Source organism: Giraffa tippelskirchi, chromosome 11, assembly GCF_054371585.1.
Source record: "Giraffa tippelskirchi isolate mGirTip1 chromosome 11, T2T-mGirTip1v1.2.pri, whole genome shotgun sequence".
NCBI lineage: Eukaryota > Metazoa > Chordata > Mammalia > Artiodactyla > Giraffidae > Giraffa > Giraffa tippelskirchi.
In genome coordinates, this window is record NC_137285.1 from 62,700,360 (window position 1) to 62,728,080 (window position 27,721).

The window sequence follows — 27,721 nt, forward strand, 5'->3', positions numbered from 1 at the left end:
GCATGACAGGGACTGGGACATTGACGGAGGAAGCTAGTGTGGCCTGAAGGTTATGCGGGATGGAGGTTGGGAACTTGTTCTGCCTACTCAGTGGTTAGTTTGAAATGACGACAAGATCCTCACATGGAAACAACTGGTAGGAAGTTTATGGTGTGGGTTTGCAATTTGGATGAACAGGGTCAGCGTTCCAGAGATTAAAGTTTAGAAGTCATTACTTTGAGAATAGTGTTGTCATTGTCTCATTTTCTCTTCTTTAGACCTTTCTTACTATAAACTAAAAAAAAAAAGTTGCATTTATTCTCAAGGATTTTATTTATATTTATAGAGAGCCTAGAAATACTCTGTTTGGGGTTTTCCACAATTGTCATCAAGCTTCAGTTTCAACTCAGTAATCAGTCAGCTTTGTCTAAAATAAAATCTGTAAAGAAACTTAACATTTTTATCTTTGGTATTCTTTAAAACTGTAAAGAGATAATGTTCCTGGTCTCAGTTATTTGGAGCAGTAGACAGCTATGATTTGGCTAAAGACTTCGACTCATAAGAAGGATTTTTTTTGTTTTCTTGCTTTTGTTGGAGCAGCTTCTCCCCTTTTTTCCTTAATAGCTCTAACAAGGGGAGGGTAAAGCAGATCTTGAGGCCTAGGAACTGCCTGTCATCCCTGTTTGCCTTCTCAACAGTTTGAAATGCCTCAAATCCGGGGGTTTTCTTCTTTTGTGAACTACAGCTGAATTTGTACCTTAGTATTTCTTTTATACACAGTTGTCAGGTAATCTGCTCAGTGCTTGAATATTAACAAAATATAAGCTTTCTATTTTGTAAATATCATATGTTGAATTTTTTTTAAAACATAAGTCATCTGAAACATTGGTGAGTGCTAATTTGTAATTTGATGATGTCCTAAAGGCTACTGTTTTTTCTAAAGCTGTTTTTGCACCTCCTTTTGCTGGGACATTTTGGGGAGGGGGAGGTCCTTTTGGTTACCCTGGCTTTTGGAGTATCCTCCCATAGCGACACTCGTATAAAATGTGAGGCCAGATAATCAAACAGCTAGAATAGTGCAAAATTGAAAGCAAATAGTCATTGAGTAAAGGACTAAAGATCGTCTTGTGACTATTGTAATAAGTTTTAATGGCCAAACATTGCGAGAATATTTTTGTTTATTTTGTTTTCAGAACTTAAGGAAAAAAATTGAGAGTGATTGGGAGGTAGATTCTTTGCTATTAGAAAATTGAGGTGTTTATATGTACTTAGTCTAGTCTTTTTTCTCTCTGGCAAAACAAAAGGAATAGGTATGTATTAAAAATACCCGTGTCCCCTTTCCTGTGTGTGTGTGTGCGTGCATCAATGCTGAGAGTGGTGTACGTGTGTCCATGCTTGTCACTTACCCTTAATGGTAAGAATATTCTTTGAATTCTTCTACTGGTTACAGTCTATACTCTGTCCACCCCTTGCCCTATCCCCACACCCCGATATATTGTGTTTACCTTTAACCTAAACAAACCTCTGAATTCTCTTTATTTACTAAACAAGATTGAGTTGCATAACAATAAGAGCACAATTAATTAGGCTCTTATAATGTGTCTGTTTTCATCAATATTTCTATTTTCCTAGACTTCTAAATAATGTAACGAGCTATTTTCTGACTTAAGGCAGTTTGTTTACCGTTTGTTTCATCTCAAGGTTCAAAACAAAACATAGACTAAAAAATACAGTCAAGGTAAAGAAAATAGTCATTTCTGTTGCTTTGTAGACTTTGTCAGAATAGGTACCATGCCTTCTTTTACAGCCTCATGATGCCTAGCAATGGTGTTAAATGTGTAGTAGTCATTTAGCAAATACATGTTTGCATTTCTTCCCAAAATTTGAGGCATGCTGCAGGGAAGGGAGGAGATGGAGGTGAGTAAGAGACAACTAGGACAGAGTAGCTGCTTACCACGCTCTTTGATTTAGTGAGGCATAGCATGCCTCTGTTGTCTGCAATGTACTGTTTTCACGGAAATAAAGCAAAAAATTAGAGGAAAATAAACACATCAATGTGAGCAGCCCATGTTTACTTTCTTTCAAAACTTTTTATGGCTTGGAGCCATGCAGAATGTGAACAAAGTGAGATGATTAACATTTCCCCTGAGATAATTACAATTTAAGAGTACAAGTAAATATCTTTTCAGGTCTACTAATATATTGTGGGGAGGACCCTGAATGTATCAGAGATTCGACAGTAGTTTAGGGGAGAAATAAAGACTAAGAATCCCATTAATTTTGTTATATTCTTACTTTAAGAAGGATGGAGTATACTCTTACTTTAAGGTAATGTCAGTTAATTAGCTGTAACCATTAATTGCATAGTTTTTTCTGTTATAGTCAGTAACTCAAAGGATGACAAGGGAGTTGGGGGTTGGGAGGCTGAGAGAAAAAAGATGAACCAGACTTGGGATCTATTCTAGACACATGTTTGATTAATATACTTAATTTTAAAAAATATTTCATAAAAATTTAGTCATTCTTAACACTTGGTTGATGAAAAGAACTTCACTCGCACCATGTTTCATATAGAATTATAATACAGTGATAATCCTGTATGTTAGGATTTTCTGATACATTACAGATTTATTTCATATGTGTGTTATTATGAATTTAACTTATCAGAGACAAGTCCAATAAACAAAAGTGATGAGACAGAGAAAGAGGGGAATACACAGAGAATAAAAACAAGACACATTGTAAATCAACTTTACTTCAATTTTAAAAAAACACAAAACAAAGTGAACACAGATGATGTGAGACAGCTACGTATGTAGTTTTGGTGACCCAGTGACCATATACAAATATGTTCTGTTATAGGAAATACTCAAAAGCCTACTACATTTTTATAAAAATGTGCTGTAAATGCTGGGAAAGGCTTGGAGAGCAAACATTTTCTTCTCTTTGAGAAGATATGAGCCTCTGAGTTTAAAAAATGGATATCTGTTGCCAAATTTTAAGAAGCATGTTAATCATTACTTAATATGTACAAGCAGATACATTCTTGAAATCTTTTTCCCCATTCTCAAAAGAACTCTCATTTTTTACTCTTGATATTTTTAAAAGATTCGTGTCAGTGATTTACTGTCATCTTTATTTCTGTAACTGTAGGTATAAACAATATTCTTGGTATTTCCTCCTAAATCATGTGAAGTTATATTCTGTAGGTAAAAGAACCTGGTTCTAAATAAAACATAAGCCTTTATGGATTGAAAGATATAAGTATAGGAAGCAACCACAACACTGTGCCAAATATGGTTACCTCCATTTGGATCCTGTGAAACAGTCACTTAACTTGTGCAGCTTTATTTCCAAACCTAATTCCTGAGTGGATTCAGTAATGTAATTTCATGTTGTTACTGTTTTTTTATTTATTTAGCAAGCATTTATCAAGTATTACATACTGTGTACCAGGAGGTGTTCTGGACTTTGTTCTGGACCCAGTGAGCAAAAGTGAAAAAAATTCTACCCTCAGAGTTTATAGCCTAGTAAAAAGAACAGGGAAGCGTGGCATGCTGCAGTTCATGGGTCCCAAAGAGCCAGACCCAGCTTAGCAGCTGAGTAGCAACGCAAGAAGCGACACTGATCAAATGACACCACAATTCATGCATGTATGTATATATGAGTGTGGCTGGGACCAGTGAGTGGCCAGGGCAGACTTCTGTTGGAATGTGGTGTTGAAAGGTCACCAGGTAAAGTGAGCAGCAAAGAGTATTCTGGGTAATTGGAACAGTCTGTCAGAGGCAAACAGGGACCAAACCATGCGGGCCTTATAGGCCACCTTAGGGGAGAGCTTATTTGAATATTGGTGGGAATCCATTGAAGGAATTCTTGGCAAATGCCAAGTCTTAAAACAGTGCAGAGGCTGTGGTAGAACGTAAGAGTGAGTATAGGAGCTGAAACAGGGTGAGGGGAGTGGAGGGAGCCGAAGGTTCAAGAGACACTGAGAAGGCAAGACAGAAATATGTGTAAAATATGAAGAATAGATTGATATATAATTAGCACCTTTGACTTTTTTTATTCCTTTATTCAGCAAATATTCAATACTTGTTTTTCCTGTCAGTCACTGAGTCAAGTAGTAGAAATGTAATGGCCTTGCTGTCATAGAGCTTATAGTCAAGTAGGAGAAATAGACATTAACCAGCTAATTACAGAAATACAAGCTGTGATTGGTGCTGTGAAGGGAAAATAGAGGGGTCTTATGAACATACAAAGGGAACATGTCCTGACATGAGAAAGTAACCCTGGAGCTGAGACCCAAAGGGATGGAGAGGAGGTAACCAGAGGTGTATAGGGAAAGGAATGATGGGTACGTGCTCAGTCACGGCCAGGCTCCGCTGTCCATGGAATTTTCCAGGCAAGAATACTGGAGTGGGTTGAAGATCTCCCTCCTCCAAGGGATCTTCCCAGCCTAGATTGGGATCGAACCCAGATGCGGGATCGAACCCAGATGCGGGATCGAACCCAGATGTGGGATCAAACCCGCATCTCCTGTGTCTCCTGCATTGCAGATGGATTTTTTACCTCTGAGCCATAGAGGAAAGGAATAGAATATGCAAAAGCAGGTCAAAGGTCAGTGAGTCCAGAGCATGTGGAGAACCAGGGAGAGTAGCTCTGAATGAAGCTGAACAGATAAATCCGGCCAACACAAGGATGAAATGACCTACATACAAGGTTATTCATCCCAGTATCACTGGTAATATCAAAAGATGAGGAACAATTGAAACAGTTCAGCAGTAAAGAACAAGTTGAATAAACTATGGGTCATTTATACAATGGAATACTTTTCAGCCATTAAAAAAAAAAGACTAAGGATGTGATTAATAGAAAGATCCTCAGAGCATACTATTAGTAATAAATGAAAAGACCAAGGTGCACAGCAGTGTATGTGGGACAAAACCTTTTGTGTAAGAAAGGAAAGACTTAAGAATGTATAATCTTATTTTCCTGTATTTGCATAAAGAAAACCCAAAGAAATTAACTAATTAACCTTTCTTTTACCTGTAAGGGGAATAGACTAGTTGGAGACAGGACTGAAAATCTTGTTGTATACTTTTTCTATCCTTTCAATTTTGATCCTACCTATTCAAAGCATGATTTTGATTTAAAAGAAAAGAAAACATATATAGATAGAAAATATTTGTTTTTAAATAGGATACCTTCTGTTTTCAAAAAGACTCAACCAGATTTCTATTTTTTAAACATAATTTTATTACCTATAATCTATAATTTTGCTCATAGCTTAAAATCAAATGATTGATTCTATGTTGGAAAGACTAGAAAGACAGTTCCATCTTAAGTGTGCGCTTAGAAATGATATGATAGTTCCTTCCATATGCATCAGAAAATATTTTCTTGTATACTGCCATGTTTGCTGTGTTTAGTGGTTTGACTTCTAGGTCCCTTTAAAACTTTTTAAATATACATGAAACAGGAAAAATTTGCCTGTGATTTGCGTTGCCTCCTTTCCCTTTTTATAAAAGAGATGGAAGTTAACTGTCTTTATATCAATCATGCAACTAAAAAGAATTGAGAGTTGTGGATTGATTTTGAAATTAACAGCATCCAAGCCATACCTGTCCAGAGTTGCTTGGTAATTTGCAGGCCTCAGCTGGGGAATGGAGAGCGCACGCCTGGCCAACCAGTTCGTGCATTCTCCCTGTTGGGTGTGCTGCGGTTTCCAGCAGGCAGTGTGAAGGAAAGATATTTTGTACAGTAGTTTAAAAGCCTTCCAAAGGGATAGCGCATGAATTGCTGTTTTTATGTTATTTGACTTCGTGTGTGTGTGTGTGTGTGTGTTTTGCAATTATGTTTTCTGTTGTTTATCTTAGAGGGGAGGAGATTGTTCAGTGCTTCTACTTTGAGTGTATAGGATTCACTTATTAAAATTTAATTTTTGACCATCACTGCTGCATTGTCTCTGTTCTATTAAATGGTCGTACTTGTGTATGCCTCAGATCCACATTTCACTTACTTTGCCAGCCTTGATCATCACCCAAGTCAGTTTGCCAGTTTGTCAGTTTGTGATAAAGGTGAGTTTTTAAGTCTGCAACCAATGTGATATTTGAACAGATCACTGGTACCTGCATTGGTTTTAGTGACAGTAGCATTACTGCACTTTTTTTTTTTTTTTTTGGTTCTTAGTAGTTACCGTCTTGAGATATACTTAAAAATAGACCCTTTAATTAATATCTCTGAGTAAAACCTCAGACTGTACCAGCAGTGTTGAAGAACTTGACTTTGCATTGTTCTTTTTGACCTTTCCTTGAAGTCCTCTCAGCAATGACTCAGTGCTTTCCTGTTGACCATATGTATATTTCTTCCATGACTCATCTACACTTTGCCTTCTTAGATTTGAAATAATCACTTTATAACTAGATTTTTTTCTTTATTCCTCTTAAATCTTGCAACATTCTGGTTTCTTATTCATATGTCTTTAAGCTTTCAAAAGATCCCTTATGAAAATTATTCAATACATTTTTAAGGTGCTTACTTTGGGCTATTATAATGACTAAATCTAAAGAAATATTGTATAATTCTATTATGACAAACTCTCTGCTAGCAAGCAACTTACAGTCTAATGGAGAACATTTCTGTTTTATACAAAATGGTGAGTGAAGCATGAGGAAGAAGGAACCTAGAATTTGACAAAGAAAACCTTAATGAGGGCTAGAAGTGGCAGCACGGCCAGACCACACAGAATGAGGAACGTGAGCGCCGGCAGAAAGAGGTCAAAAAAAGCCTCCAAGAAATCCTGCATCATATGTTTCAATTATTTGTAAACTTTTGTTATATTTTCTGTTCTCTTCTTAAAGCAAAACATAGTATTGCTGCTTATGGATTTTTTTTTTTTTTTTTTAAGAAAACTAACGGTTTTATTAAAGCAAATTTTGGTAAAGATTTTTTAAGTTTAAGCCGTTGTTAGGTGCCTGGGATGAGAATTTTGCAAGCTGTTTAAGAGGAAAAAAGTTAGCTTTCCAAGATAAAATACAAAACCACACTATGAGGGAAAACTATCTTGTGAATGTAAAGATAAGTTTGAATGTGCCATCAGTTTACATGTAAGTTCCTGTTGCCCAGTGTCCAAAGGCCAGTGAGAACAGGATCACCTGTTTAATGAAAAGAAATACCCACTGCCTTAACTACGCTCATGGCCCTAAATTTTAAGCTAGGAGTTGAAATGTAACTGGAAAGATTTATGCTATAAAACGTGTCCTCGAGCAACTTGGAAGTTTCCTTCTTCTGTGTATCATCATAGTGTCCAGGGCTTTCTCCAGTCAAAGCACGAATCATACTGTGCGGTGAAGGCCTGTTAGTCTGTTTCTTCTCCTAGGAAGGAGAAGGAATATGGGTACATATTTAGGGCATTCCCTTCCCATAGTAAGTGAACTGAGGGACACTGATCTTTGAGTAATCTGCACGTAAAGGAAGTCTATCATTTTCTCAGCCAGCCAGCTTTCCAATTAAAGTTGTATTCCTTGCCTCAAAAAAAAAAAAAAAAACCAACCAGCAGAGGGAAAAGATTGGAGATAACCTTGGAAAACAGAAGCCATATTGGTCACATCTAAACCTGGAACCTTTGGAGGGAAGGATGAGGACTGGGAGTTAGCTAGCTTAGGCATGTTTGCTAATGGGGAGAAAACTTGTGCGAATCTGTTACTGAAGTTTACAGGTTGCGTTTCATCAGTTATCTTCTTTTCAAAACAGGACTGCCCTTTTTTACCTCATGGCGTTGGGCTCCACTCAGTCATGTCCAATTCTGCAGCCCCATGGACTGTACCCCTCCAGGCCGCTCAGGCCATGGGGTACTCCAGGCAAGGAGACGGGAGTGGGTGCCATTTCCTTCTCCAGGGACTCTTCCCGACCCAGGGATCAAACCCAGGTCTTCTGCACTGCAAGCAGGGGCCACGAGGGAAGCCGCTTTTTACCTCATAGGATCCTTTTTTTTTTTTTTTAACCTAATTGTCAGTGATTTGTTGAAACCCATCCCAGTGAGTCAGAAAAATGAAATCTGTTCTTCCACTTCCATATTTGTCTTTCCTTCTCTCCCTCCCTCCCCAAGGCTCACACCCATATTTCTGATAGTGCTTTTCTTTTTCAGCTGGTAGTTGCTTTTATGACAAGCCATTTCCAAAGCTCTTACAAATAAAATTATACTTTGCAAGCCTAATAAAAGGCCAAGACAGGTATATTTTCCTGCTATTACTCTTCTGGTTTCTTACTTACTGGAAAAAGATCAAGGATGCACAGAAAAAGTACATCATTATACATTTTTAAATAGTTGGGAGAAAAGAAAGGAGTTAATACCTTACATATTAGTGGTTGGAGACTTCTTACTAAACAGTGATTTTGTTTCAGCTTTTCCTTTCATGTTTAAGCCAAGCTGCTGCCCCAAAATTACTGTACACTTAATATGAAACCCTATTTTATAGAATTACTATAAAGGAGAGCCAAGTGAGTTTGAAGAACTTAACAATTGTAAATAAAATTGTAAACTAATAACATTTTAACTAGAAATTACCTTATTTAAAAAAATTACCTCAGTGTCTCTGATAAGAAGGTATGTAACCTAAATTTCATTTGGAAGAAAGTTCATTTGGTAGAAATAAAGTACTTTTTTTTATCGTTTGATGTCTGTGAAGTAATACTTTAAGTTTTGTAGTCAGTAACTTTGTAAATGGTATTTATCTTCTATTGATACATGCTGTGTAAGCAAGAGAAAGTTTTTAGTGTTATCCACTTGGTATCATGTATCGGTCCTGCTCTTAAATTTCTCTTACCCAATTTCTGTTTAAAACCCCAGCTTGTCTCTGTGTTAGCACTCAGTGTTGAAGTTTGTTTTGCCCTTTAACGATTACAGTATCGTGTGGTATATTTTAGGTCATTCACCAGATGTTGCCATAGTGGTTTTCCTTTTGTCTGGTCTGGGTTGCTCTTTGGCAGATCTTTATGAAAGTTCTTTGTGATTGACTTCACAATGATTTAGTACATTTCTAAATTACTGTAACTGTTTCTGATGTTAGGTTTTGAAAATTGGTCAAATCTTTCATCATCCCACAGGGAGGAAATGTCGCTTCTGTCTTCTGCTTCTATTTTAAATCTGCTTTTCTGTTGTGTTTTATTTAGCCTTGTAACCACTTTAAGTTAGGAGATAACATACATAAATAGATCAATATAGATTTTATTTTCCTGCTCTGTAATTGTGGAAATATTATATGAAAGTTTTTTATTACATGAATATTTAATATTGCATTATTCTTCGTAAATTTAGAAAGAATTAAATTTTAGCTGTTCCAGCCTCTGTGTTAGTTCCTTGTCCTGAGGCTGTTTGCATGCAACTTGAGGACCAGAGACAAAACAGAAAGAAGGTTAAAGTATCGTTTCTACATTGCTACCCTTCCTTTAGTTGATCTGTTAAACCTTCCTTTATTTCAAACTTTGTTTAAAAGCTTTCTAAAATGCTTATTGCCTTATGAGTAGAGGCAGGTTAGAATAGGGGAAGAAGCCAGTCTTGGAATAGACATTCCTAAGTTCCCCAAATCCTATCTGCTTCCACGATGTCTAAAACTTGGGTGAATTACTTAACTTTTCTGAGTCTTTTTTTTTTTTAATGATAACATGGAGAGAATAGAAGATTGCAAAGAGCAGATGTAAGGGTAACATATTTATCTGTTGAGCAGAAAGTGCTTCGCAAAAGTTAGTGTCACCTACTGTAACAAAGAATAGTCTACCAAAAATTCTTGGCTGTTTCTTTGATACTGGGTGCTCATAACTTCTCATGATTTCATAGCACAAATGTAGAAGTAAACTGAAAAAGTGTAACGACCCTAAAATATTTCCTTCAGCATTATGGCTTTTTGACCCTTCTTCTAAAAGTAGGGTTTGATCTTTTCCCCTCATTTTACTTTCTTCACATCTCTCCACAAGTCAGTTCTAATTGAGAAGCCAGAATCTTGCCCAGACTGACTGTTATAAAGTGAACCTGATGAAAAAACCAAATACTTAAAATAATGCTTTTGAGTCGTGTTAAAATTGCTTATATACAGTGACAACAGCATAATATTCATTACCATGGTTGCAAAAATTATCTTTAAAATTGTACTGCAGCTGCTTTTCTAATAGTTCTTAATTTTTCCCTCTATTGGTAATGATTTATATTTATTTAATAACCAGAACATCCTGAAGACTCTTTGTAGCTATTATAGCTTCATTGAATACATTGTATGAGTCTATATCCTAGTGCAAATTAAAATTAGTCAAAAATAAATAGAGAAAGAATAGAAAAAAGAATTTTACAAGAAAAAAATGTAGTAAAAGCAAAATATTCTGTTTTTAATTCATTTAATTTAGAAGGTATATTCCTATGATAATTGATTTATTAGTTTACTTTTATTTTTGAGTTAGTAAAGGTTGGATTTAAGAGTCAACTTACTATTCTTATTTAAATTTGCATCTGATTTGAAGACATAGTACCAGAATCAAAACTTGTACTAGGATAACCCAGAGTCAGTGCTAATAGAAAAGTGAGATAAGTTATCCATTTTGGTATAAAACAGCTTCTGAGGTTAAAGTGACGTGAAATTTTATACTCTGTTTCCATAATTATAATTGAAAAGTTGTGAATCCCCAGAGGCTCTCTTTATACCAGAAACTTTTCTGAAGTGTGAATACTTTAAAATGCTTTGACACATCAATCTTCTCACAGTTACCAAAAGAATGTTTTTGTGAAAATGGATATTGTTTCATTTTGTTGTGAAAACTAGAATTCAGTCCTAAAAAGCATCCTCTTTTCTCTGTAGATTAGGGTTCACCAGGAGTGGGGAGCCATTTTGAATACAGCTACGTCCCTGCTTTGAGGCTCGGTTAGGGTGTCTGTCTGTTAGGCTGGGTGACTGTCAGAGGCTGGGGACTCTTGTCGACATCAGTAGGGCTAACTAAAAATTGTCTGGTGCCCTTCCCACTTTCTTTTTGACTGTCTTCTAACTTTCTAGGTTGTTGTAAGAGCTCTCCGCAGTTTAGTATGTGAATCAAATCCTGTGCCCCTTTATTGTCTTCTCCAATTCTAAAACATTGACAATTAAAATTCAAACCCAAAATTTTTTGTGGCCCAAAAAACAATAATTAGCTAGACCCTATTTCTAAAAATTAGAATTTCACACTAAAAATACAGAAGCCTTTTAGTTTCTCTGTAATTCCAGGAGCCAAGGGTCATCTGAAATTGGAAAACAAGAAAAGCGAAATAATACTAGTAGCTAAGTCACTTCAGTCGTGTCCGACTCTGTGCAACCCCATAGACAGCAGCCCACCAGGCTCCCCCGTCCCTGGGATTCTGCAGGCAAGAACACTGGAGTGGGTTGCCATTTCCTTCTCCAGTGCATGAAAGGGAAAAGTGAAAGTGTTTCCGACTCTTAGCGACCCCATGGGCTGTAGCCTACCAGGCTCCTCTGTCCACGGGATTTTCCAGGCAAGAGTACTCGAGTGGGGTGCCGTTGCCTTCTCCTAATACTAGTAGAGCAAGATAGAAATATTACTTTGTGACTCAAGTAGGTTACTAGTGTGTAAACAAACAACTCAAAATAGGGAAGAGTGTTCATAAACATGTACATAAACTTTCAGCTGAATTTAATACTTCTCTAATCAAAGTGCCAGTTTCTGTCCTTAAAAATAGAAATAATGTTTTTCTACTGAAAGAAAGCCTTTCAACAGAAAGGTTTTCCAGAGCCATTTGAGTTTCCAAATATATGTATACTTCTATTTAGAAAGCAGCTTTATCAGAAAGTTTTAGTAGAAAGGAACCATAAAAATTACCTGATCTCGGTTACTTCATTATCCACGTGAAAGAGACTTCACATGGTAGACTTGGGGCAGAAGCGGGAAGTGAGCCCAGTTTTCTTGGATCTGTTGTTTCTCATCCCACTATATCACCCTCCTTCTGCAGTTAGCAAGAGTCTGCGGGCAAAGAAAAAGACTATCTACTTCATGGACAGAGAAAATAGAACATTAATAAGTGATTTATTTGTAGTAGATTTGCTTTGTTCCTAAGGTGATAAGTGGCATTTTTAGTGAAGGAAATTTTACGTGTGTGCTTTTGCAAAAATTCGAAACTCCTCACATAGCAGTTTGTAAGGATTGCAACATGATGTTTTAGGGACAGAAGTTTTCCTTGAATTCTCTGAGGTGTGTTACTTTAGACTCTACAAGCAAAGGTGAATGTCTTGATTATAAACAGAATTGATTTATGGCTTTAGAGAGAATTAGAAACTAGAAAGATTATTTAAAGCGTTCTAATTTAGTTTCATTTTTAAATCTATTGATTTATAGTCTTTATTTTTTATACTATAATTGAGTCATGAAGCTTCATTATTGTCCTGTTTTTTCCTTTGCTTTTTTATTTAATCCGGTATACGTGTCTGCGTGCTTGTTATTCAGTCATGTCCAACTCTTTGTGACCCCGCGGACTGCAGTCCGCCACCAGGCTCCTCTGTCCTTGGAATTTTCCAGGCAAGAATACTGAAGTAGGTTACCATTTCCTCCTCCAGAGGATTTTTCCCTACCCAGCAGGGATCGAACCCATGTCTCTCTCCTGTGTCTCCTGCATTGGCAGGCAGATTCTTTGCCACTGAGCTACCTGGGAAGTCCCAATTGGGCTACACACTTTTTTTTATTTTTTATTTTTTAAATTGGTATGCACACAAAATACATACACTTGGGCTTCCCAGGTGACTCAGTGGTAAAGAATCCGCCTGCCAAGCAGGAGACGCGGGTTCAACCCCTGGGTCTGGAAGTTCCCCTGGAGAAGGAAATGGCAACTCAGTCCAGTATTTTTGTCTGGGAAGTCCCATGGGCAGAGGAGCCTGGTGGGCTACAGTCATGAGGCTGTAAAGAGTCGGACACAGCTTAGCGATCACACGACAGCAGCGGCGCATCCCCCTTAGGTCAGTACCTAGCTGTGGAACAGCTGGGCTGTGTGTGCACAGAACATGGGACTAGTAGGTGCACGTTTAACGTTTTGAGAAATGGGCAGACTTTTCCTAGATGGTTGTACCATTTGACATTTCCACCAATAATATATGAGAGGTCAATTTGTTCCACGTCCTCACTGGTTTAAGTCAGAATTTCCCTAATAATTAAAGACATTGGTCATGTTTTCATGGACTTATTTCCCATCTGTTTTTTGTTTTGTTTTTTAGTGAAATGCCTGTTCAGACTTTCCCCTCTTTTTTGCTTAGGTTGTTTGTCATTTTCTTATTCATTTGTAAGAATATTTTGTATATGTTTTGTGTATATCAGTTCTTTGTCTGATGGGTTTTGCAATTATTGTCTCCCAATATATGGCTTTCCTATTCCTTTTTATAACAGTGTCTTTTAATTAATTTGGGGGGGGCGGTTGACGGGCTGGGTCTTCGTTGTTGCACGGGCCTTTCTGTAGTTGCAGTAAGTGGGAGCTACTCTCTAGTTGCAGTTCGAAGGCTTCTTATTGCATTGGCTTCTCTTGTTGCAAGAGCATGGGCTCTAGGGCACGTGGACTTCAGTAGCTGCAGCTCTAGAGCACAGGCTCTATAACTGTGGCACACGGGCTCAGATGTTTCGTGGCCTGTGGGATCTTCCCAGATCAGGGATCACACCCATGTCTCCTACATTGGCAGGTGGATTCTTTACCACTGAGGCACCAGGGAAGCCCATAACAGTGTGTTTAGAAGAGAAAAACATTTTAATTTTGATGAAGTCCAGTTGATTGTCTTCTTTTTATAGTTTATTCTTTGTGTGAACTGTTTTAAAATTTTTGCCAAACCTCTTAAGTTTGAGATTTTTCTCCTGTGTTTTCTTCTAGAAGGTTTATAGTTTTTAGCTCCTACATTCAGGCCTGTGTTCCATTTTGAGCTGAATTCTGTATATGTTGTAAAGTATAAGGGTCAGGATTCATCTTCCATGACTCGTTCCTTGGGTGTCTTTTCTGTCTCTCCACTCTCTGGCTTTGAATATCATCTGAATATTGTTGTATGCTGACTCTTAATTTACGTTTCCAGCCTAGACTGCCATACCAAACTCTCTCCAGTCTCACAATTGTTGTTGTTCAGTTGCTCAGTCGTGTCTGACTCCTCATGACCCCATGGACTGCAGCACACCAGGCTTCCCTCTCTTTCACTATCTCCCAGAGTTTGCTCAAACTCATGTCCATTGAGTTGATGATGCCATCCAACCATCTCATTCTCTGTCACCACCTTCTCCTCCTGCCCTCAATCTTTCCCGGCATCAGGGTCTTTAGTCCATTGAGTCAGCTCTTCACATCAAGTAGCCAAAGTATTGCAGCTTCAGTGTCAGCATCAGTCCTTCTAATGAATATTCAGAGTTGATTTCCTTTAAGATTGACTGATTTTATCTCCTTGCTATCCAGTGGACTCTCGAGTCTTCTCCAGCACCACAATTGGAAAGCATCAGCCTTCATATGGTCCAACTCTCCCATCCATCCATGACTACTGGAAAAGTCATAGCTATTACTATACAGACTTTGTTGGCAAAGTGATGTCTCTATTTTTTAATACGCTATCTAGATTTGTCATAGCTTTTCTTCAGGGAGCAAGCGTCTTTTAATTTCATGGCTACAGTCACCATCCCCAGTGATTTTGGAGCGCAAGAAAATAAAGTCTGTCACAGACTTTAATAATATTAAAGTCTTTAAATAATATTAATAATTAAATATAAATATTTAATAATGTTTCCATTATTTCCCCATCTATTTGCCATGAAGTGATGGGACCATATGCCATGATGTTAGTTTTTCGAATGTTGAGTTTTAAGCCAGCTTTTTCACTCTCCTCTTTCACCTTCATCATCAGGCTCTTTAGTTCCTCTTTGTTCTCTACCATTAGTGTGGTGGTGGTCTCAAAATTACAGTTGCCTATTGAACATTTCATTTCATGTTTATTTGAAAAGCATCTCGAATTTGTCCAAAACTGAGCTCCTAATATCCCCTTTCCCGTCCTCCATAATCTTGCCACGTAACTGTATGTCAGCTTCAGTCATTCAGGGCAAAATCTTAATACCGTCTTGGTTCTCTTTCTCTTGCACCCCACCTCTCGCTCTTTCTGCTGGCCCCACCCACACACTGAGAAGCCCACCTCTTCTCACGGCTTGCCTTGTCACCACTTGGGTCCGGGCCTCGGTCACCTCACCTGAGTTGCTGCTGAAGCATTCCAGCAGGTCTTCCTAGTTCTACCCGTGCGTGTGTGTTATCTGAGTTAGGTATTGCAGTTTTCTGTTCAGCATCTTTTAGTGCCTTAGCATCTCACTGAGAAAAGTAGCTAGAGTCTTTCTAATGACATCTGAGCTCTCACACCGTCTAACCCCTCATTACCTGTTTGACCTCATCTCCCACCAGACTCCCTCAACTCCAGTCACACTGGCCTTGTTAGCGTTTCTCAAACACACCCCCCCCCGCCCAGCACAGGACCTTTGCACTTGCCATTTCCTCTCTCTGAGGTGTTCTTCTAAGCATTTTAAATTTGGCTCATTTTCTTACTTCCTGTGGCTTCCCTGAGAGCTCAGTTGGTAAAGAATCTGCCTTCAGTGCAGGAGACCCAGTTCGATTCCTGGGTCGGGAAGATCTGCTGGAGAAAGGATAGGCTACGTACTCCAGTATTCTTGGGCTTCCCTTGTGGCTCAGCTGGTAAAGAATCTGCCCGCAATATGAGAGACCTGGGTTGATCCTTGGGTTGGGATCCTTGATCCCCTGGAGAAGGGAAAAGCTACCTACTCTAGTATTCTGGCCTAGAGAATGCCATGGACTGTTTAGTTGCTGGGGTCACAAAGAGTCAGACACAACTGAACAACTTTCACTTCAGTTCAGTTCAGTCACTCTTTGCAACCCCATGGACTGCAGCACGCCAGGCTTCCCTGTCCATCACCAACTCCCGGAGCTTGCTCAAACTCATGTCCATTGAGTCAGTGATACCATCCAACCATCTCATCCTCTGTTGTCCCCTTTTCCTCCTGCTTTCAATCTTTCCCAGCATCAGGGTCTTTTCTAATGAGTCAGTTCTTTACATCAGGTGGCCAAAGTATTAGAGTTTCAGCTTCAGCATCAGTCCTTCCAGTGAATATTCAGGACTGACCTCCTTTAAGATTGACCGGTTGGATCTCCTTGCTGTCCAAGGGACTCTCAAGAGTCTTCTCCAACACCACAGTTCAAAAGCATCAATTCTTCGGCACTCAGCTTCCTTTATAATCCAACTCTCACATCCATACATGACTTTTGGAAAAACCATAACTTTGACTAGACGGACCTTTGTTGGCAAAGTAATGTCTCTGCTTTTTAATGTGCTGTGAAGATTGGTCATAGCTTTTCATCCAAGGAGCAAGCATCTTTTCATTTCATGGCTGCAGTCACCATCTGCAGTGATTTTGGAGCCCAAGAAAATAAAGTCTGTCACTGTTTCCCCATCTGTTTGCCATGAAGTGATGGGACCAGAGGCCATGATCTTAGTTTTCTGAATGTGGAGTTTTAAGTCAGCTTTTTCACTCTCCTCTTCTCCTTTTTCCTCTCCTTTCACTTTAGGTCTTTATTCAAATGTCACCGTAGTGAGACCTCTTCTGGCCTTCATTTTTTTTAAATTTATGTTGTTGTTAGTTTCAGGTGTACAGAAGATGACTCAGTCATACATATACATATACTCATCTTTTTTGGATTCTTTTCCCACATAGGTTACTACGGATTATTGAGTAGAGTTTCCTGTGCTGTGCAGTAGATCCTTGTCAGTTCCCTAGATATTCTGTGTATAGTAGTGTGTGTATGTTAATCCTGAACTCCCGATTTATCCTTCCCTCCCATGTGTCCCCTTTGGTAACCATGTTTGTTTTCAAAATCTGTGAGTATATTTCTGTTTTGGAAATGAATTTGTATCCTTTGTGTTGTTTTTTGAAAAACAGATTCCGCCTGAGTTATAGAGTATTACATTTATCTTTGTCTGACTTCACATAGGATGATAATCTCTAGGTCCGTCCGTGTTACTGCAGGTGGCTCTCTCGTTCTTTTTTATAGCTGAATAATAGTAACATTCCGTTGTGTTTGTGTACCACACCTTCTTTACCCATTCCTGTGCTGATGGACGTATAGGTTGATTCCAGGTGTTGGCTGTTGTGAACAGTGCTGTAATGGTCACTGCATGTATCTTTTCATACTATTAGCCCTCCTCTTCACATTGCCACACCTCTCTGGTACACACATCTCATACTCTCCTTTGCTGCTTTGTTTTCCTTTGTAACAAGTGTCATCATCTGACCTACTGTGAACTCTACAGATTGTATTTCTCTTTATTCCCTCAATAGAACGTAAGCTTTTTGAGAATTGTCTGTTTTGTTGCTTGCTTGCATTCCAGCCCTTAGAGTAATGCCTAACACCAGACCCTGGTAATATTTACTGAGTGAATGAATGTAAGTAACATTTTAGGTGCAATTATTTTTTTTCCTCTGAATATAAAGTGGAGACATTATCTTTTTTAACCTTTCCTTTATTTTAATAATTAAAAATGTTAAACACATTCAAAAGAATGTTTTAACATACAGGCAAGGTATAAATAGTAACAACAACAAATAGCAGCCACTGTCCTGCCACCCAGGTTAAGGAACAAAACTGTCAGTGCGTCTGAAGCCTCCTTGGTGCTTTCCCTTATCTCATTTTCCCTCATCTGCTCCCTCTATAACCCTTGTTCTGAGTTTTTCTTATTGTTGTTGTTGGTTTTCTGTGTGATTTTACTACATGTGAATGTCTCATTCAGTTACATGTGTTTTTGAACTTTATATAAATGGAATCCTGCTGTGAGTATTCTGTTTTGTTCTTTCTGATCTGAGAGCCATCTATGTTGATGCATGGAGCTCTAGTTCATTTATTTTCACACCTGTATATTAATAGTATCCCCATTCCTTAAGGAAACTGTAGTTTATCGATTTTCTTGTAAATACAAATTTGGGGTTGTTTTCTTGTATTTTTATGCTAAAAACAGTGTTGTTGTGAACATATTTGTGCCTGTCTCATGTAAAAGTGTTAGTCGTTCAGTCATGTCCAACTCTTTACAACACTATGGACTGTAGCTCGCCAGGCTTCTCTGTCCATGGAATTCTTTAGGCAAGATATGGGAGTGGATTGCCATGCCCTCCTCCAGAGGATCTTCCCAACCCAGGGATTGAACCCAGGTCTCCTGCATTGCAGGCGGATTCTTTGCCATCTGAGCCGTCAGTAAAGCCCCGTGTCTCGTGGAACACGTGTAAGTTTTTCTAGGGCATGTTTTTATGAGTTAAATTGCTGTTCCATAGGGTATATGCATCTTTAATTTTACTTGTTAATGCCAAACTGTTTTCAAAAGTAGCTGTACAAATTTATACACCAATTGGCAGTGTACAAGAATTGCTATGAAGTTTTCCTAAGGTAGAAGATAAAAAATAACATATCAGTCTTAATGTGCATTTTCCTATTTTCTTGTGAGGCTGATGTCATTTCAGATTTAATTGGCCACTTCTATTTCCTCTTCTGTAAAATGCACATCCATGTTATCTGCTTTTTTTGACTGGGTTGTTGGTGTGTGGGAGCCCTTCACGTTTTCTGCATACGTACCCTTTGTCAGAGCCTGTAATGCAGACCCCTTTCCCCACTTTGTAGCTTGTATTTTCACTGTCTTTGGGTGAAGAGGATTCTAGATTTTAAAGTAATTGAATTTAACAGTCTCTTCTTCATAACTTATGCTTGTTTATCTTTAAGAAGTTCTTTGATACCTAAGGTCATCTGGAAACTTTCCCACCCTTCTGTCCAAGTATACTGCCCTCGCAGAGAAGGCAATGGCACCCCACTCCAGTACTCTTGCCTGGAAAATCCCATGGACGGAGGAGCCTGGTAGGCTACAGTCCATGGGGTCGCTAAGAGTCGGACGCGACTGAAGTGACTTAGCAGCAGCAGCAGCAGCATATACTGCCCTCAGAGCTCTCCTCTGACCAGTCCTTGACCGTCTGTTCTCCAGAAGAGATCTGAAACTCAGTCACACTGGCAGAGGTGACTGAGAACAGGTCAGTTTTGGAAAACAGTCTTACGTAAATAGGAATCAGATGAGAGCTAGCCTGTAATGTTTCATTTTACTTCTTTTTTCTAGCTGTGATTTTCATTGTGGCATTCCTGGTGACTCAGCCTGCCAGTGTGGGTGATGCAGGTCCGATCCCTGGGTCGGGAAGATCCCCTGGAGAAGGAAATGGCAACCCACTCCAGTACTGTTGCCTGGGAGATCCCAGGGACAGAGGAGCCTGGCAGGCTGAGTCCATGGGGTTGCAAAAGAGTTGGACATGACTTAGTGACAAAACAACAACAGTTTTCATTGACTGTAGTGGCTTACAGGAAAAAGATGTGATCCTGAAATCAAACTCCACTCATGTGAGGTAAACCCAGGTTATAACTTTAATAGTTTGACCTTATCTTAGTAGATACTTAGACAAATCAGTTTTCATTTTAAAGCTTGTTTTAAAAGTGGTTGCCATGCAAAACTTTTCTGTCTAGACATAGAAAAGGAGATCAATATGGATTAATTAAAGTCTGTATTAAGGATGTTTAAACAAATTTTTAATGTAATACTGTTAACTTGAATGTTGTTAACCAAAGGATAGTTAGGAAGAAATTAAATGTCTTCTTGGCGCTTGAAACATGTGTTCATTTCAGAAGTGCAGAATCATGGGGTTATAGAGGGACCCTTAGAGGTTCTTCTGAGGTGATCCATCAGGCAGAGGAACTCCTTCTGCAGCATCTCTGCTCTTCGACTGAAGGCCTTGTCGAGGCAGGCAGTGTGGATGAACCGACTGCGTCCATGCACTCTCGTCAGCAACGTTTATCCGCTTAGTGCACGCCTTTTCTCATTGTGCTCGGGCAGACGTCACATCACTTGCTGTCTTGGAAAAGTAAAACTCTGATTCTTGTTTCACTTACAACACTTTTCTAACATCAGTTGTATGTGGGTATTTTTCTTCCACTCAGACCAGTTCTCTGACTTTCTGGACACTCGCTGGGTGTCCTGAAATTCAGTTGACTTCTGACCCTGCGGCCCTGCCCTCAGCACCCCCTGCACACACAGAGGAAACTCTGAGGCATCACCTGTGCTTCTGACCGGTCACTGTAAAGTGGTTCCCACAGCTCCTCAGGAAGCTCAGCCATTTGTTAGCGCAGCTCACAGAGCTCAGGAAGCAGTTTACTTATTACATTACCGGTTCATTACAGAAGTATTAAAGATGAAGATGTCCATTGGGCAAGGTCTGGAAGGGCTCTGAACACAAGCTCTTGTGCACGTGGGGTTTGGATGCACCATCCTCCTTGTTTGTGGATGCATCAGCCAGCTGAGACACTGTCCAGACCGGGTACTGTAGGGACTTTTACACAGGCTTCGTTGTGTGGACACGGCTGATTAAATAATTGTCCAGAGGTTGCGGGGTGAGGGTGAAAATTCCCATCTAATCACAATTTAGTTCCCCTGGCAACCAGTCTCAAGCTATGGTTATTTAGGGGCTTTCCAGGAATCTTACTAACATAAAGGCTGGTGTGGTTGAAAAGTGCTTGTTGTGAATAACAAAAGACACTCCTTTCACCTTTAACAGCTCTGGGACTATTACAGGAACAGAACCAGAGACCAAATATTGCAACTAAAGATACCTCCTTGGCTCTTATCACTTAGGATATTAACAGGTTTTAGGAGCTCTGTGCCTAGAATGTGACCAAAACAAAGTATGTATTTCTTATTATAAATCACAGGATCACACTCCTACTTCTTTCAAGTTCCAAATCGATGGGTTCTAAATAAAGGAAATTTTATCTCACTAAAAAAAGTCAATGTCGTTTGGAGGTTTAAACCGTCAAATAGGTAAATTTAGATTCCACTGAAATCGAATGATGTCAGTGTCAGACAGTGTACTAGGTAGTATCTCATTTCATTTAACCTTTCAGCAGCTCTACACACTCAGTTCTCGGTCATGGCAGCCCTAATGGACAGATAAAGACCTTGGCCAGTGAAGTGAGAAGGGCCCTGTGCCTGGTACCACGGGAAAGTGATACAGCCAGGCCTGGCACCTATGCTTCCTGATTCCAGAGCTCCTTCTGGTAATTTCTATGAAAGAGCGGTACTAGTAATAGGGATATTTTACTAATGATCTAGATGAATAACAAATACGAATCTGGGGAGGTGGGGGCTGTGCCCAGTATCAGCTGAAGCTAATGCAAGTATGGTCAGAGAATTAGAAATAAAATTTCTCAACGAATCCATATTCCATTTACTCATAAACTGCACTTAGGTCTTGAGGCTGGTTAGTAGCAGTTTTGAAACCATGTGACTCAGATTGGGACTTGAACCCATGTGCTTTTAGAATCACTCACCTGGTGACTGGACTTACTGAGGCCCAGGTTCTTTGTGTCTCAGCGCAGAAGGAATTCAGCGAGAGGCACAGTGATAGGCAAGAAGCAGATGTATTGATATAGGATGCTTGTGAGAGATGCGGTCGGGCAGTCAGGAGGCCTGTGCCCCAGGATTAAGCAGCTGCATTTTTATAATCTAAGGAGAGTGGGGGTGAGGAAAAGACTGCCTTCTTCATTAGACCTCAGGCTTACATCCCTAGCCCCCAACAATATCCTGCAGGAGCGTGTCTGACCCTACGAGGTCAAACTGTGATCATAGCACTTATTCACAGCAGCAGAAGGATGGTAGCATTTTTTCTTTCACTTAATGACCTGGGGCATATCTCGTGCTTTTATGGTTAAGCAGGCTGCTCTGTTCCACGATGTTCTGATAGCTTTCTTGAACGATCATTAACTTACAGCCGTCTCCCAAAGTTCCCTAGGTTTCCCTCTCTACTTATAATCCTCTATTGGGGCTTCTCCAGCTACCTGTGTGACTACCCTGTTCTATCCATGTCAGTTTTGCCTTCCTTGCTTGCTTATCTGTTCCACAGCTGCTTTCTCTCTCAATTTCTCTCATGTATCGCAACCACTCTGCTTATTAGCTTTTCCTCCTTCCAGGCCTATCGTTCTGCCTCTGATTTTTCCTCCTTTTCACTGTGTTTTCTAAACCCTTATTAATTCCCAGGAAAGCACATTCTTAACCTTTTTCATGGCTGCACCTCTTTTGCTGTCCAACAAAAACCCCCAGAACTTAGTAACCTAGAGCACTGTTATTTCCCACAGTTGCCTGGTGTCTTTCAGCTGGAAGGCCCACTGGGCTCTGGGAGCAGCTGGAACCATTGGACCTCCATCCCTGTGGGCTTCCATCCGGAAGGGAGGCTAGACGGGGCTTCCTCACACTGCAGCAGCAGTAATCCCACATGGCCGGCACTTGTTTATTAGGCCTCACTTTCCAAATTTTGCAGGCTAAGCTCATTGTCACTGTAGCAGCCTCCCCAAGGGTGTGGAGTGAGAGGGGTGATTGGTGCCACTGTTGAAAGTTATCATAATGGTTTACTTTGCTCACCTCCTCATTGCCTTCTCTCTGCTTAGGCGCTCAGTCGTGTCTACTCTTTGTGACCTCATGGACTGAAGCCCTCCAGGTCACTCTGTCCATGGGGATTCTCCAGGCAAGAGTACTAGAGTGGGTACCCTATCCCTTCTACAGGGGATTTTCCTAACCCAGGAATCGAACCGGAGTCTCCTGCATTGCCAGTGGCTTCTTTACCGTCTGAGCCACCAGGGAAGCCCAGTTGCCTTCTAGGAACCTGCACTTCCTGTGATCATACTGTCTCCTGAGTGGAGGTCCGTCAACATCCCCCTTATCTCAGAACCAGAGGGCCAGGGGAGTTAGAGTTCTGCCATCCCAATGTTCCTATTCAACCTATCTTGAAAAAAACCCTCTTCTCCCCACAAGTGCCTTTTTTTTTTTTTTTTTAAGTTAACAAGATGTACTTTTACTGCCCGTTTATCATATTAGTCATCATTTTCCATGCCCTCTGCTTCAGTCAGCCTTGTGTTCTTGTATCCCTAGTCCGGTGCCTGGTACATAGTGTTAAAGGTGTTGTGTTGTCCTTATACCTGGTACCAAAGCCTTTCATTTAGGCCTTAAATTTGCAAGGCCTTAAATTTGCAGGCCTTAAATTTCTGACCAGATGAATTCAAGGTATTCTTTTAGTTGTCGTCATTTCATGCTATCTGGCCCTGTTAAACTATCTCCTTGCCAGAAATCTTATCTTTGTCAGAGAAAAAGGAAAAAAATTCCTTTTATTTTTTTAAACAACTTCAGTTGAATCACCAGCTTCAGATGCCCTGAATGTTAACCCCTCTTCTCAAGGCTTGAGCTATTCATACCCCAGGGTCAGTACTTACTTTGTTTCTTACCTGCCTCCTACCTTCCCAGTCCCTTAAGAATGTAAGCTTGGAAGAAGGCGTTTGAGTCAGTCCTAATGAGGTGGATGAACTTGGAACCTGTTATACAGAGTGAAGTAAGTCAGAAAGAGAAACACCAATACAGTATACTAACGCATATATATGGAATTTAGAAAGGTGGTAACAATGACCCTATATATGAGACAGCAAAAGAGACACAGATGTAAAGAACAGACTTTTGGATTCAGTGAGAGAAGGTGAGGGTGAGATGATTTGAGAGAATAGCATTGAAACATGTATATTATCATATGTGAAATAGATCGCCAGTCCAGGTTCGATGCATGAGACAGGGTGCTCAGGGCTGGTGCACTGGGATGACCCAGAGGGATGGGGTGGGGAAGGAGGTGGGAGGGGGGTTCAGGATGGGGAACACAGGTAAACCCACGGCTGATTCATATCAGTGTATGGCAAAAACCACTACAATATTGTAAAGTAATTAGCCTCTAATTCAAATTAATTAATTAAAAAAAAGAATGTAAGCTTGGGAGGGAAGGAATGTTTTTCTGTATCTCCTAGAACAGTACCTGGCATTTAGAAGGTACTTAATCTCTGTTGAATGAATAAGTGAATGAAATAAAAAGTTTTCTAAGATACTTTAAGTAAAAATCTGTTAGTGAAAGTGTGTGTAGAAAGTGAAAGTGTTAATCAGTCGTGTCCAGCTCTTTGCAACCCCGTGGACTATAGCCCACCAGACTCCTCTATCCATGGATTTTCCAGGCAAGAATACTTGGGTGGGTAGCCATTCTCTTCGCCAGGGATCTTCCCCACCCAGGGATCAAACCTGTGTCTCCTGCATCACAGGCAGATTCTTTACCTTCTAAGCCACAAGGGAAGCCCTAAGTGTGCATAATACAGTCCATTTATGTTTTTAAATATTGTATGTAACCCTAGAAAATTTCTCAACGGATACACAATAAAATGCTAACAGTGATTCTCTTGGGTGGGAAGGAGAGGAATAAATGCAGAGTGGAGACTTTACTTTAAAATTTTGAGCATATGCCATTTTTACAATATTTTAATCTTAAAAATAAAGGCTTTACAAATCAAAATATCCAATATAAATGTATTAAGTGTTTTCCTTTATAGAGGTACATAGACAAAGAAATGGCTAGAGACCATGCATGTGTGTTAATAGTGAATACAGATGTCTTATCATATACGTTATATTTATTTTTTCACTTACTATCATATATCAGATAAAAATTATTAAAATTGCTGTTTTAGTGAATACTGCATTGGATGGGTAAATTTTATACTTTATTGTTGAACAGTTTGCACTCATAAATAAGACTTAAGGAAACACTTCATTCATAGTATCTTAGTAATATTTTGCTGGTATCTTTAAATAGAAGAGTCCTAGAAATAGTGTCAGAGAAGGCAGTGGCACCCCACTCCAGTCCTCTTGCCTGGAAAATCCCATGGATGGAGGAGCCTGGTAGGCTACAGTCCACGGGGTCGCTAAGAGTCGGACACGACTGAGCGACTTCACTTTCACTTTTCCCTTTCATGCAGTGGAGAAGGAAATGGCAACCCACTCCAGTATTCTTGCCTGGAGAATCCTAGGGACGGCGGAGCCTGGTGAGCTGCTGTCCATGGGGTCACACACAGTCGGACACAACTGAAGCGACTTAGCAGCAGCAGCAGCAGAAATAGTGTTACCTGGTTAAAACATACTCATATCATTCGAAGTAATAAACAGTTGAAAATAACTGAGGGGCATATGAGCTTTAAGTAAATTGCCTTTCTGGGCGACTCTTGCCACCACTTCTCCAATCTTTGCAGAGAACAGCAGTATTTAAAAGTATCCAGTCTTTTAAATACTCAGTTTTCACTTAAAGTGTAGCCTTAATGATGTCCATACTTGGCACTGATCATATATCATCTAGTAGTTATTTATATATAATTTTGCTTCTTTGACTTTGAACATACTTAGTTTAAAGAGGAGCCTACTGATATTTTTAAATTAAGGTATGCTCACTAATGTTTGAATATGGTTAGCATCTTATTAAACTGATCTATTCCCTTCAGGGAAGTTAAAAAGCTATGAAAGGGTCAGTGACTTTGCAGAGCTGTATACAATTGGTATGTGTGAAATACTTTGTCAAAACAACTTTTCCTCAGGAGAGATATGCTCTTTTATTAAGACATGTAACAAATCACCTTATATTTTATTGTCATTGGTGTTAATTAATGCTCGGCCTTATAACTCTCCTCTGTTCACAGGTTAAAGTATTACACAATCAGCTGGTCCTTTTTCACAATGCCATTGCCGCTTACTTTGCTGGGAATCAGAAGCAGCTTGAACAGACACTTAAACAGTTCCATATCAAATTGAAAACCCCTGGAGTTGATGCCCCGTCTTGGCTTGAAGAACAGTAAAATCACACCTGGAAACAAAGAGAAAGTCACATTGTTATATTTCTAAACAAACCTAGTAAGAATTAAGCAGAGTTGGGGGAGGAGGGAAGGGGCGACAGCCATTGTAGTGATTCTTGCACAAACAGCTTTAATTTTTCCCTTTTTCATACTTTAACAATTGAGCTGTTAAATTTGATGGGAAGGTGGGTGGTTTTAATGTAAACATAATTTCTATAACCTGAACACAATAATCTTCCTTTTTGAGAAATCCTTTTGTATTGTGAGGGTTGATGGCTATTTCTGTAGTTTGAAAACACCTAATATAGATTTGCACTGAAAAGATAAAAATTCAAGGTTTTGGGTCCTGCAAATGAGGACCAGTTGTAACTTTTCCAAAGGAAGGTTTACATGATTTGTATCAACATCAGATATTTTATATAAGAATATATTAAACATCTTTAAGAGAGTCATTTTCATGTATTGTCTTAAAGAGAAAAAGAGACTATTTTGCAGAGTAATATTATACGGTGTTCCTGCAGCACCCACACAGAGGCGGCAGCTCTGATGATTGACTGACTGGCTTGTGGAGTTGTGGCAGATACCTTTTTAAAAATGAATCTGTACCATTGTAATTTTGTTTAAACTTTTTCTTCAAGACGCAGGAATCACACTGTCATTTCTTTGAGGCTTTTGAACTTAAGAATTTGTATCACCCAAAGTCATGGAGCAGTTCTGTTAGCAATTTCTTTTGATTCATAATGAAACCTGCTTGAGAGAATTTTTTTGACAGATGGATCTGGGAGTAGAAATTCTCAATGGTTACTAGAGTAGAAATCTGTGCTTGTTAGAAAGCTAGTTTTTGGGTAAATTCCATTTTGACAGAAGTGAATTCCTAGACAGCTTTCATTGACTTCCATATGTAACAATACCGGTTAAGCCTTAATCACAGATGTGTGCCTTCTCAGATACAGTAATTCTCATTCAACCGATGTACATAAACCCATAAAGAAGCCCCTTTCAGATAATGTTTGATGTGTCTGTTCCTTCCTTGGAAAGGAGCACTGTGTATAAATGTTGAATTTCTTTATATTCATGAAGCCACATTTAAGGTTTATGGAGAAATCAACTTTTGAATTTGCCATTTGGATTTTCTTTGTTCCTTTTGCAAGAGGGGAAGACGGAGGACCTGTTTGCCTTTGAGTAAAGGAAAAGTACCGTGGGTCAGTGTGGTGACAGCAAGAAGGAAGGGGCTGGAAAGGCCAGTACAGTGTCAGCTGCTCAGCACTGTTGGTTTTGTTTTATGGCCTTCTGCGTGATTTTATCAGTAATGTAACCCTTTTTCAGTATAAGTTCTCTTGATTTTTGTCATAGACATAAATTAATATCTTGAGATGCATCTCTTCACCTGTTCATTTCTTTTGTGTTGAAATGAAGTACTTAAAATTACTGTTATACCAGAACTTCATGGACTGTAAGATTTGTTATATATGTTCAAATGCCATTTAGCTGGCTTTTTAATTAATATCCTTGTTTTCAATGTTTAACACAGTGTAATGTGACTGTAAATCATAAACCTATTTTAAATCATTCCCTCCTGTATATTTGTACTCTGAGAGAGCCTTATTTTATTCTTCCAGCAGAATTACTACTTGTGATAGTTCATTTACATTCCCCAGAATGTGCCTCTGGTGTGAATTTTGTATTCTTATTAAACGTGTTTGCTGCAGTACCTCATATCTCTGCCTCTTCATAATTCAAAATAAGAAACAACTATTTGGAAAAAGAGAGGACGTGTGATTTGCCTTTGAAAACAGTGACAATGACCATAAAAACGGTGCTTCTGTCCCTTAGAGTTGTGTTATTTCAGTAAGTTACTCTTGTCCCTCAGTGGGACTCTGCTGGGAGAAGAACATGTCCACTCTTACATACTTCAGTAACAGCTGTAGCTCAGTAATTAAA

At 39.3% G+C, this 27,721-nt stretch overlaps 1 protein-coding gene across 10 annotated transcripts in view; it reads left to right on the top strand.

The window, feature by feature from the left end:
* Window positions 1-27,496, top strand: part of ARFIP1 (ARF interacting protein 1) — a 135,802-nt gene extending 108,306 nt beyond the window's left edge. For all 10 annotated transcript variants that reach the window (XM_081543660.1, XM_081543654.1, XM_081543658.1 and 7 more), the window contains one exon: window positions 25,628-27,496. In XM_081543660.1, the coding sequence (XP_081399786.1) occupies window positions 25,628-25,783 (156 nt within the window). In that variant the 3' untranslated portion in view covers window positions 25,784-27,496. The remainder of the gene's footprint in view (window positions 1-25,627) is intronic.
* Window positions 27,497-27,721: the final 225 nt, after the last annotated feature.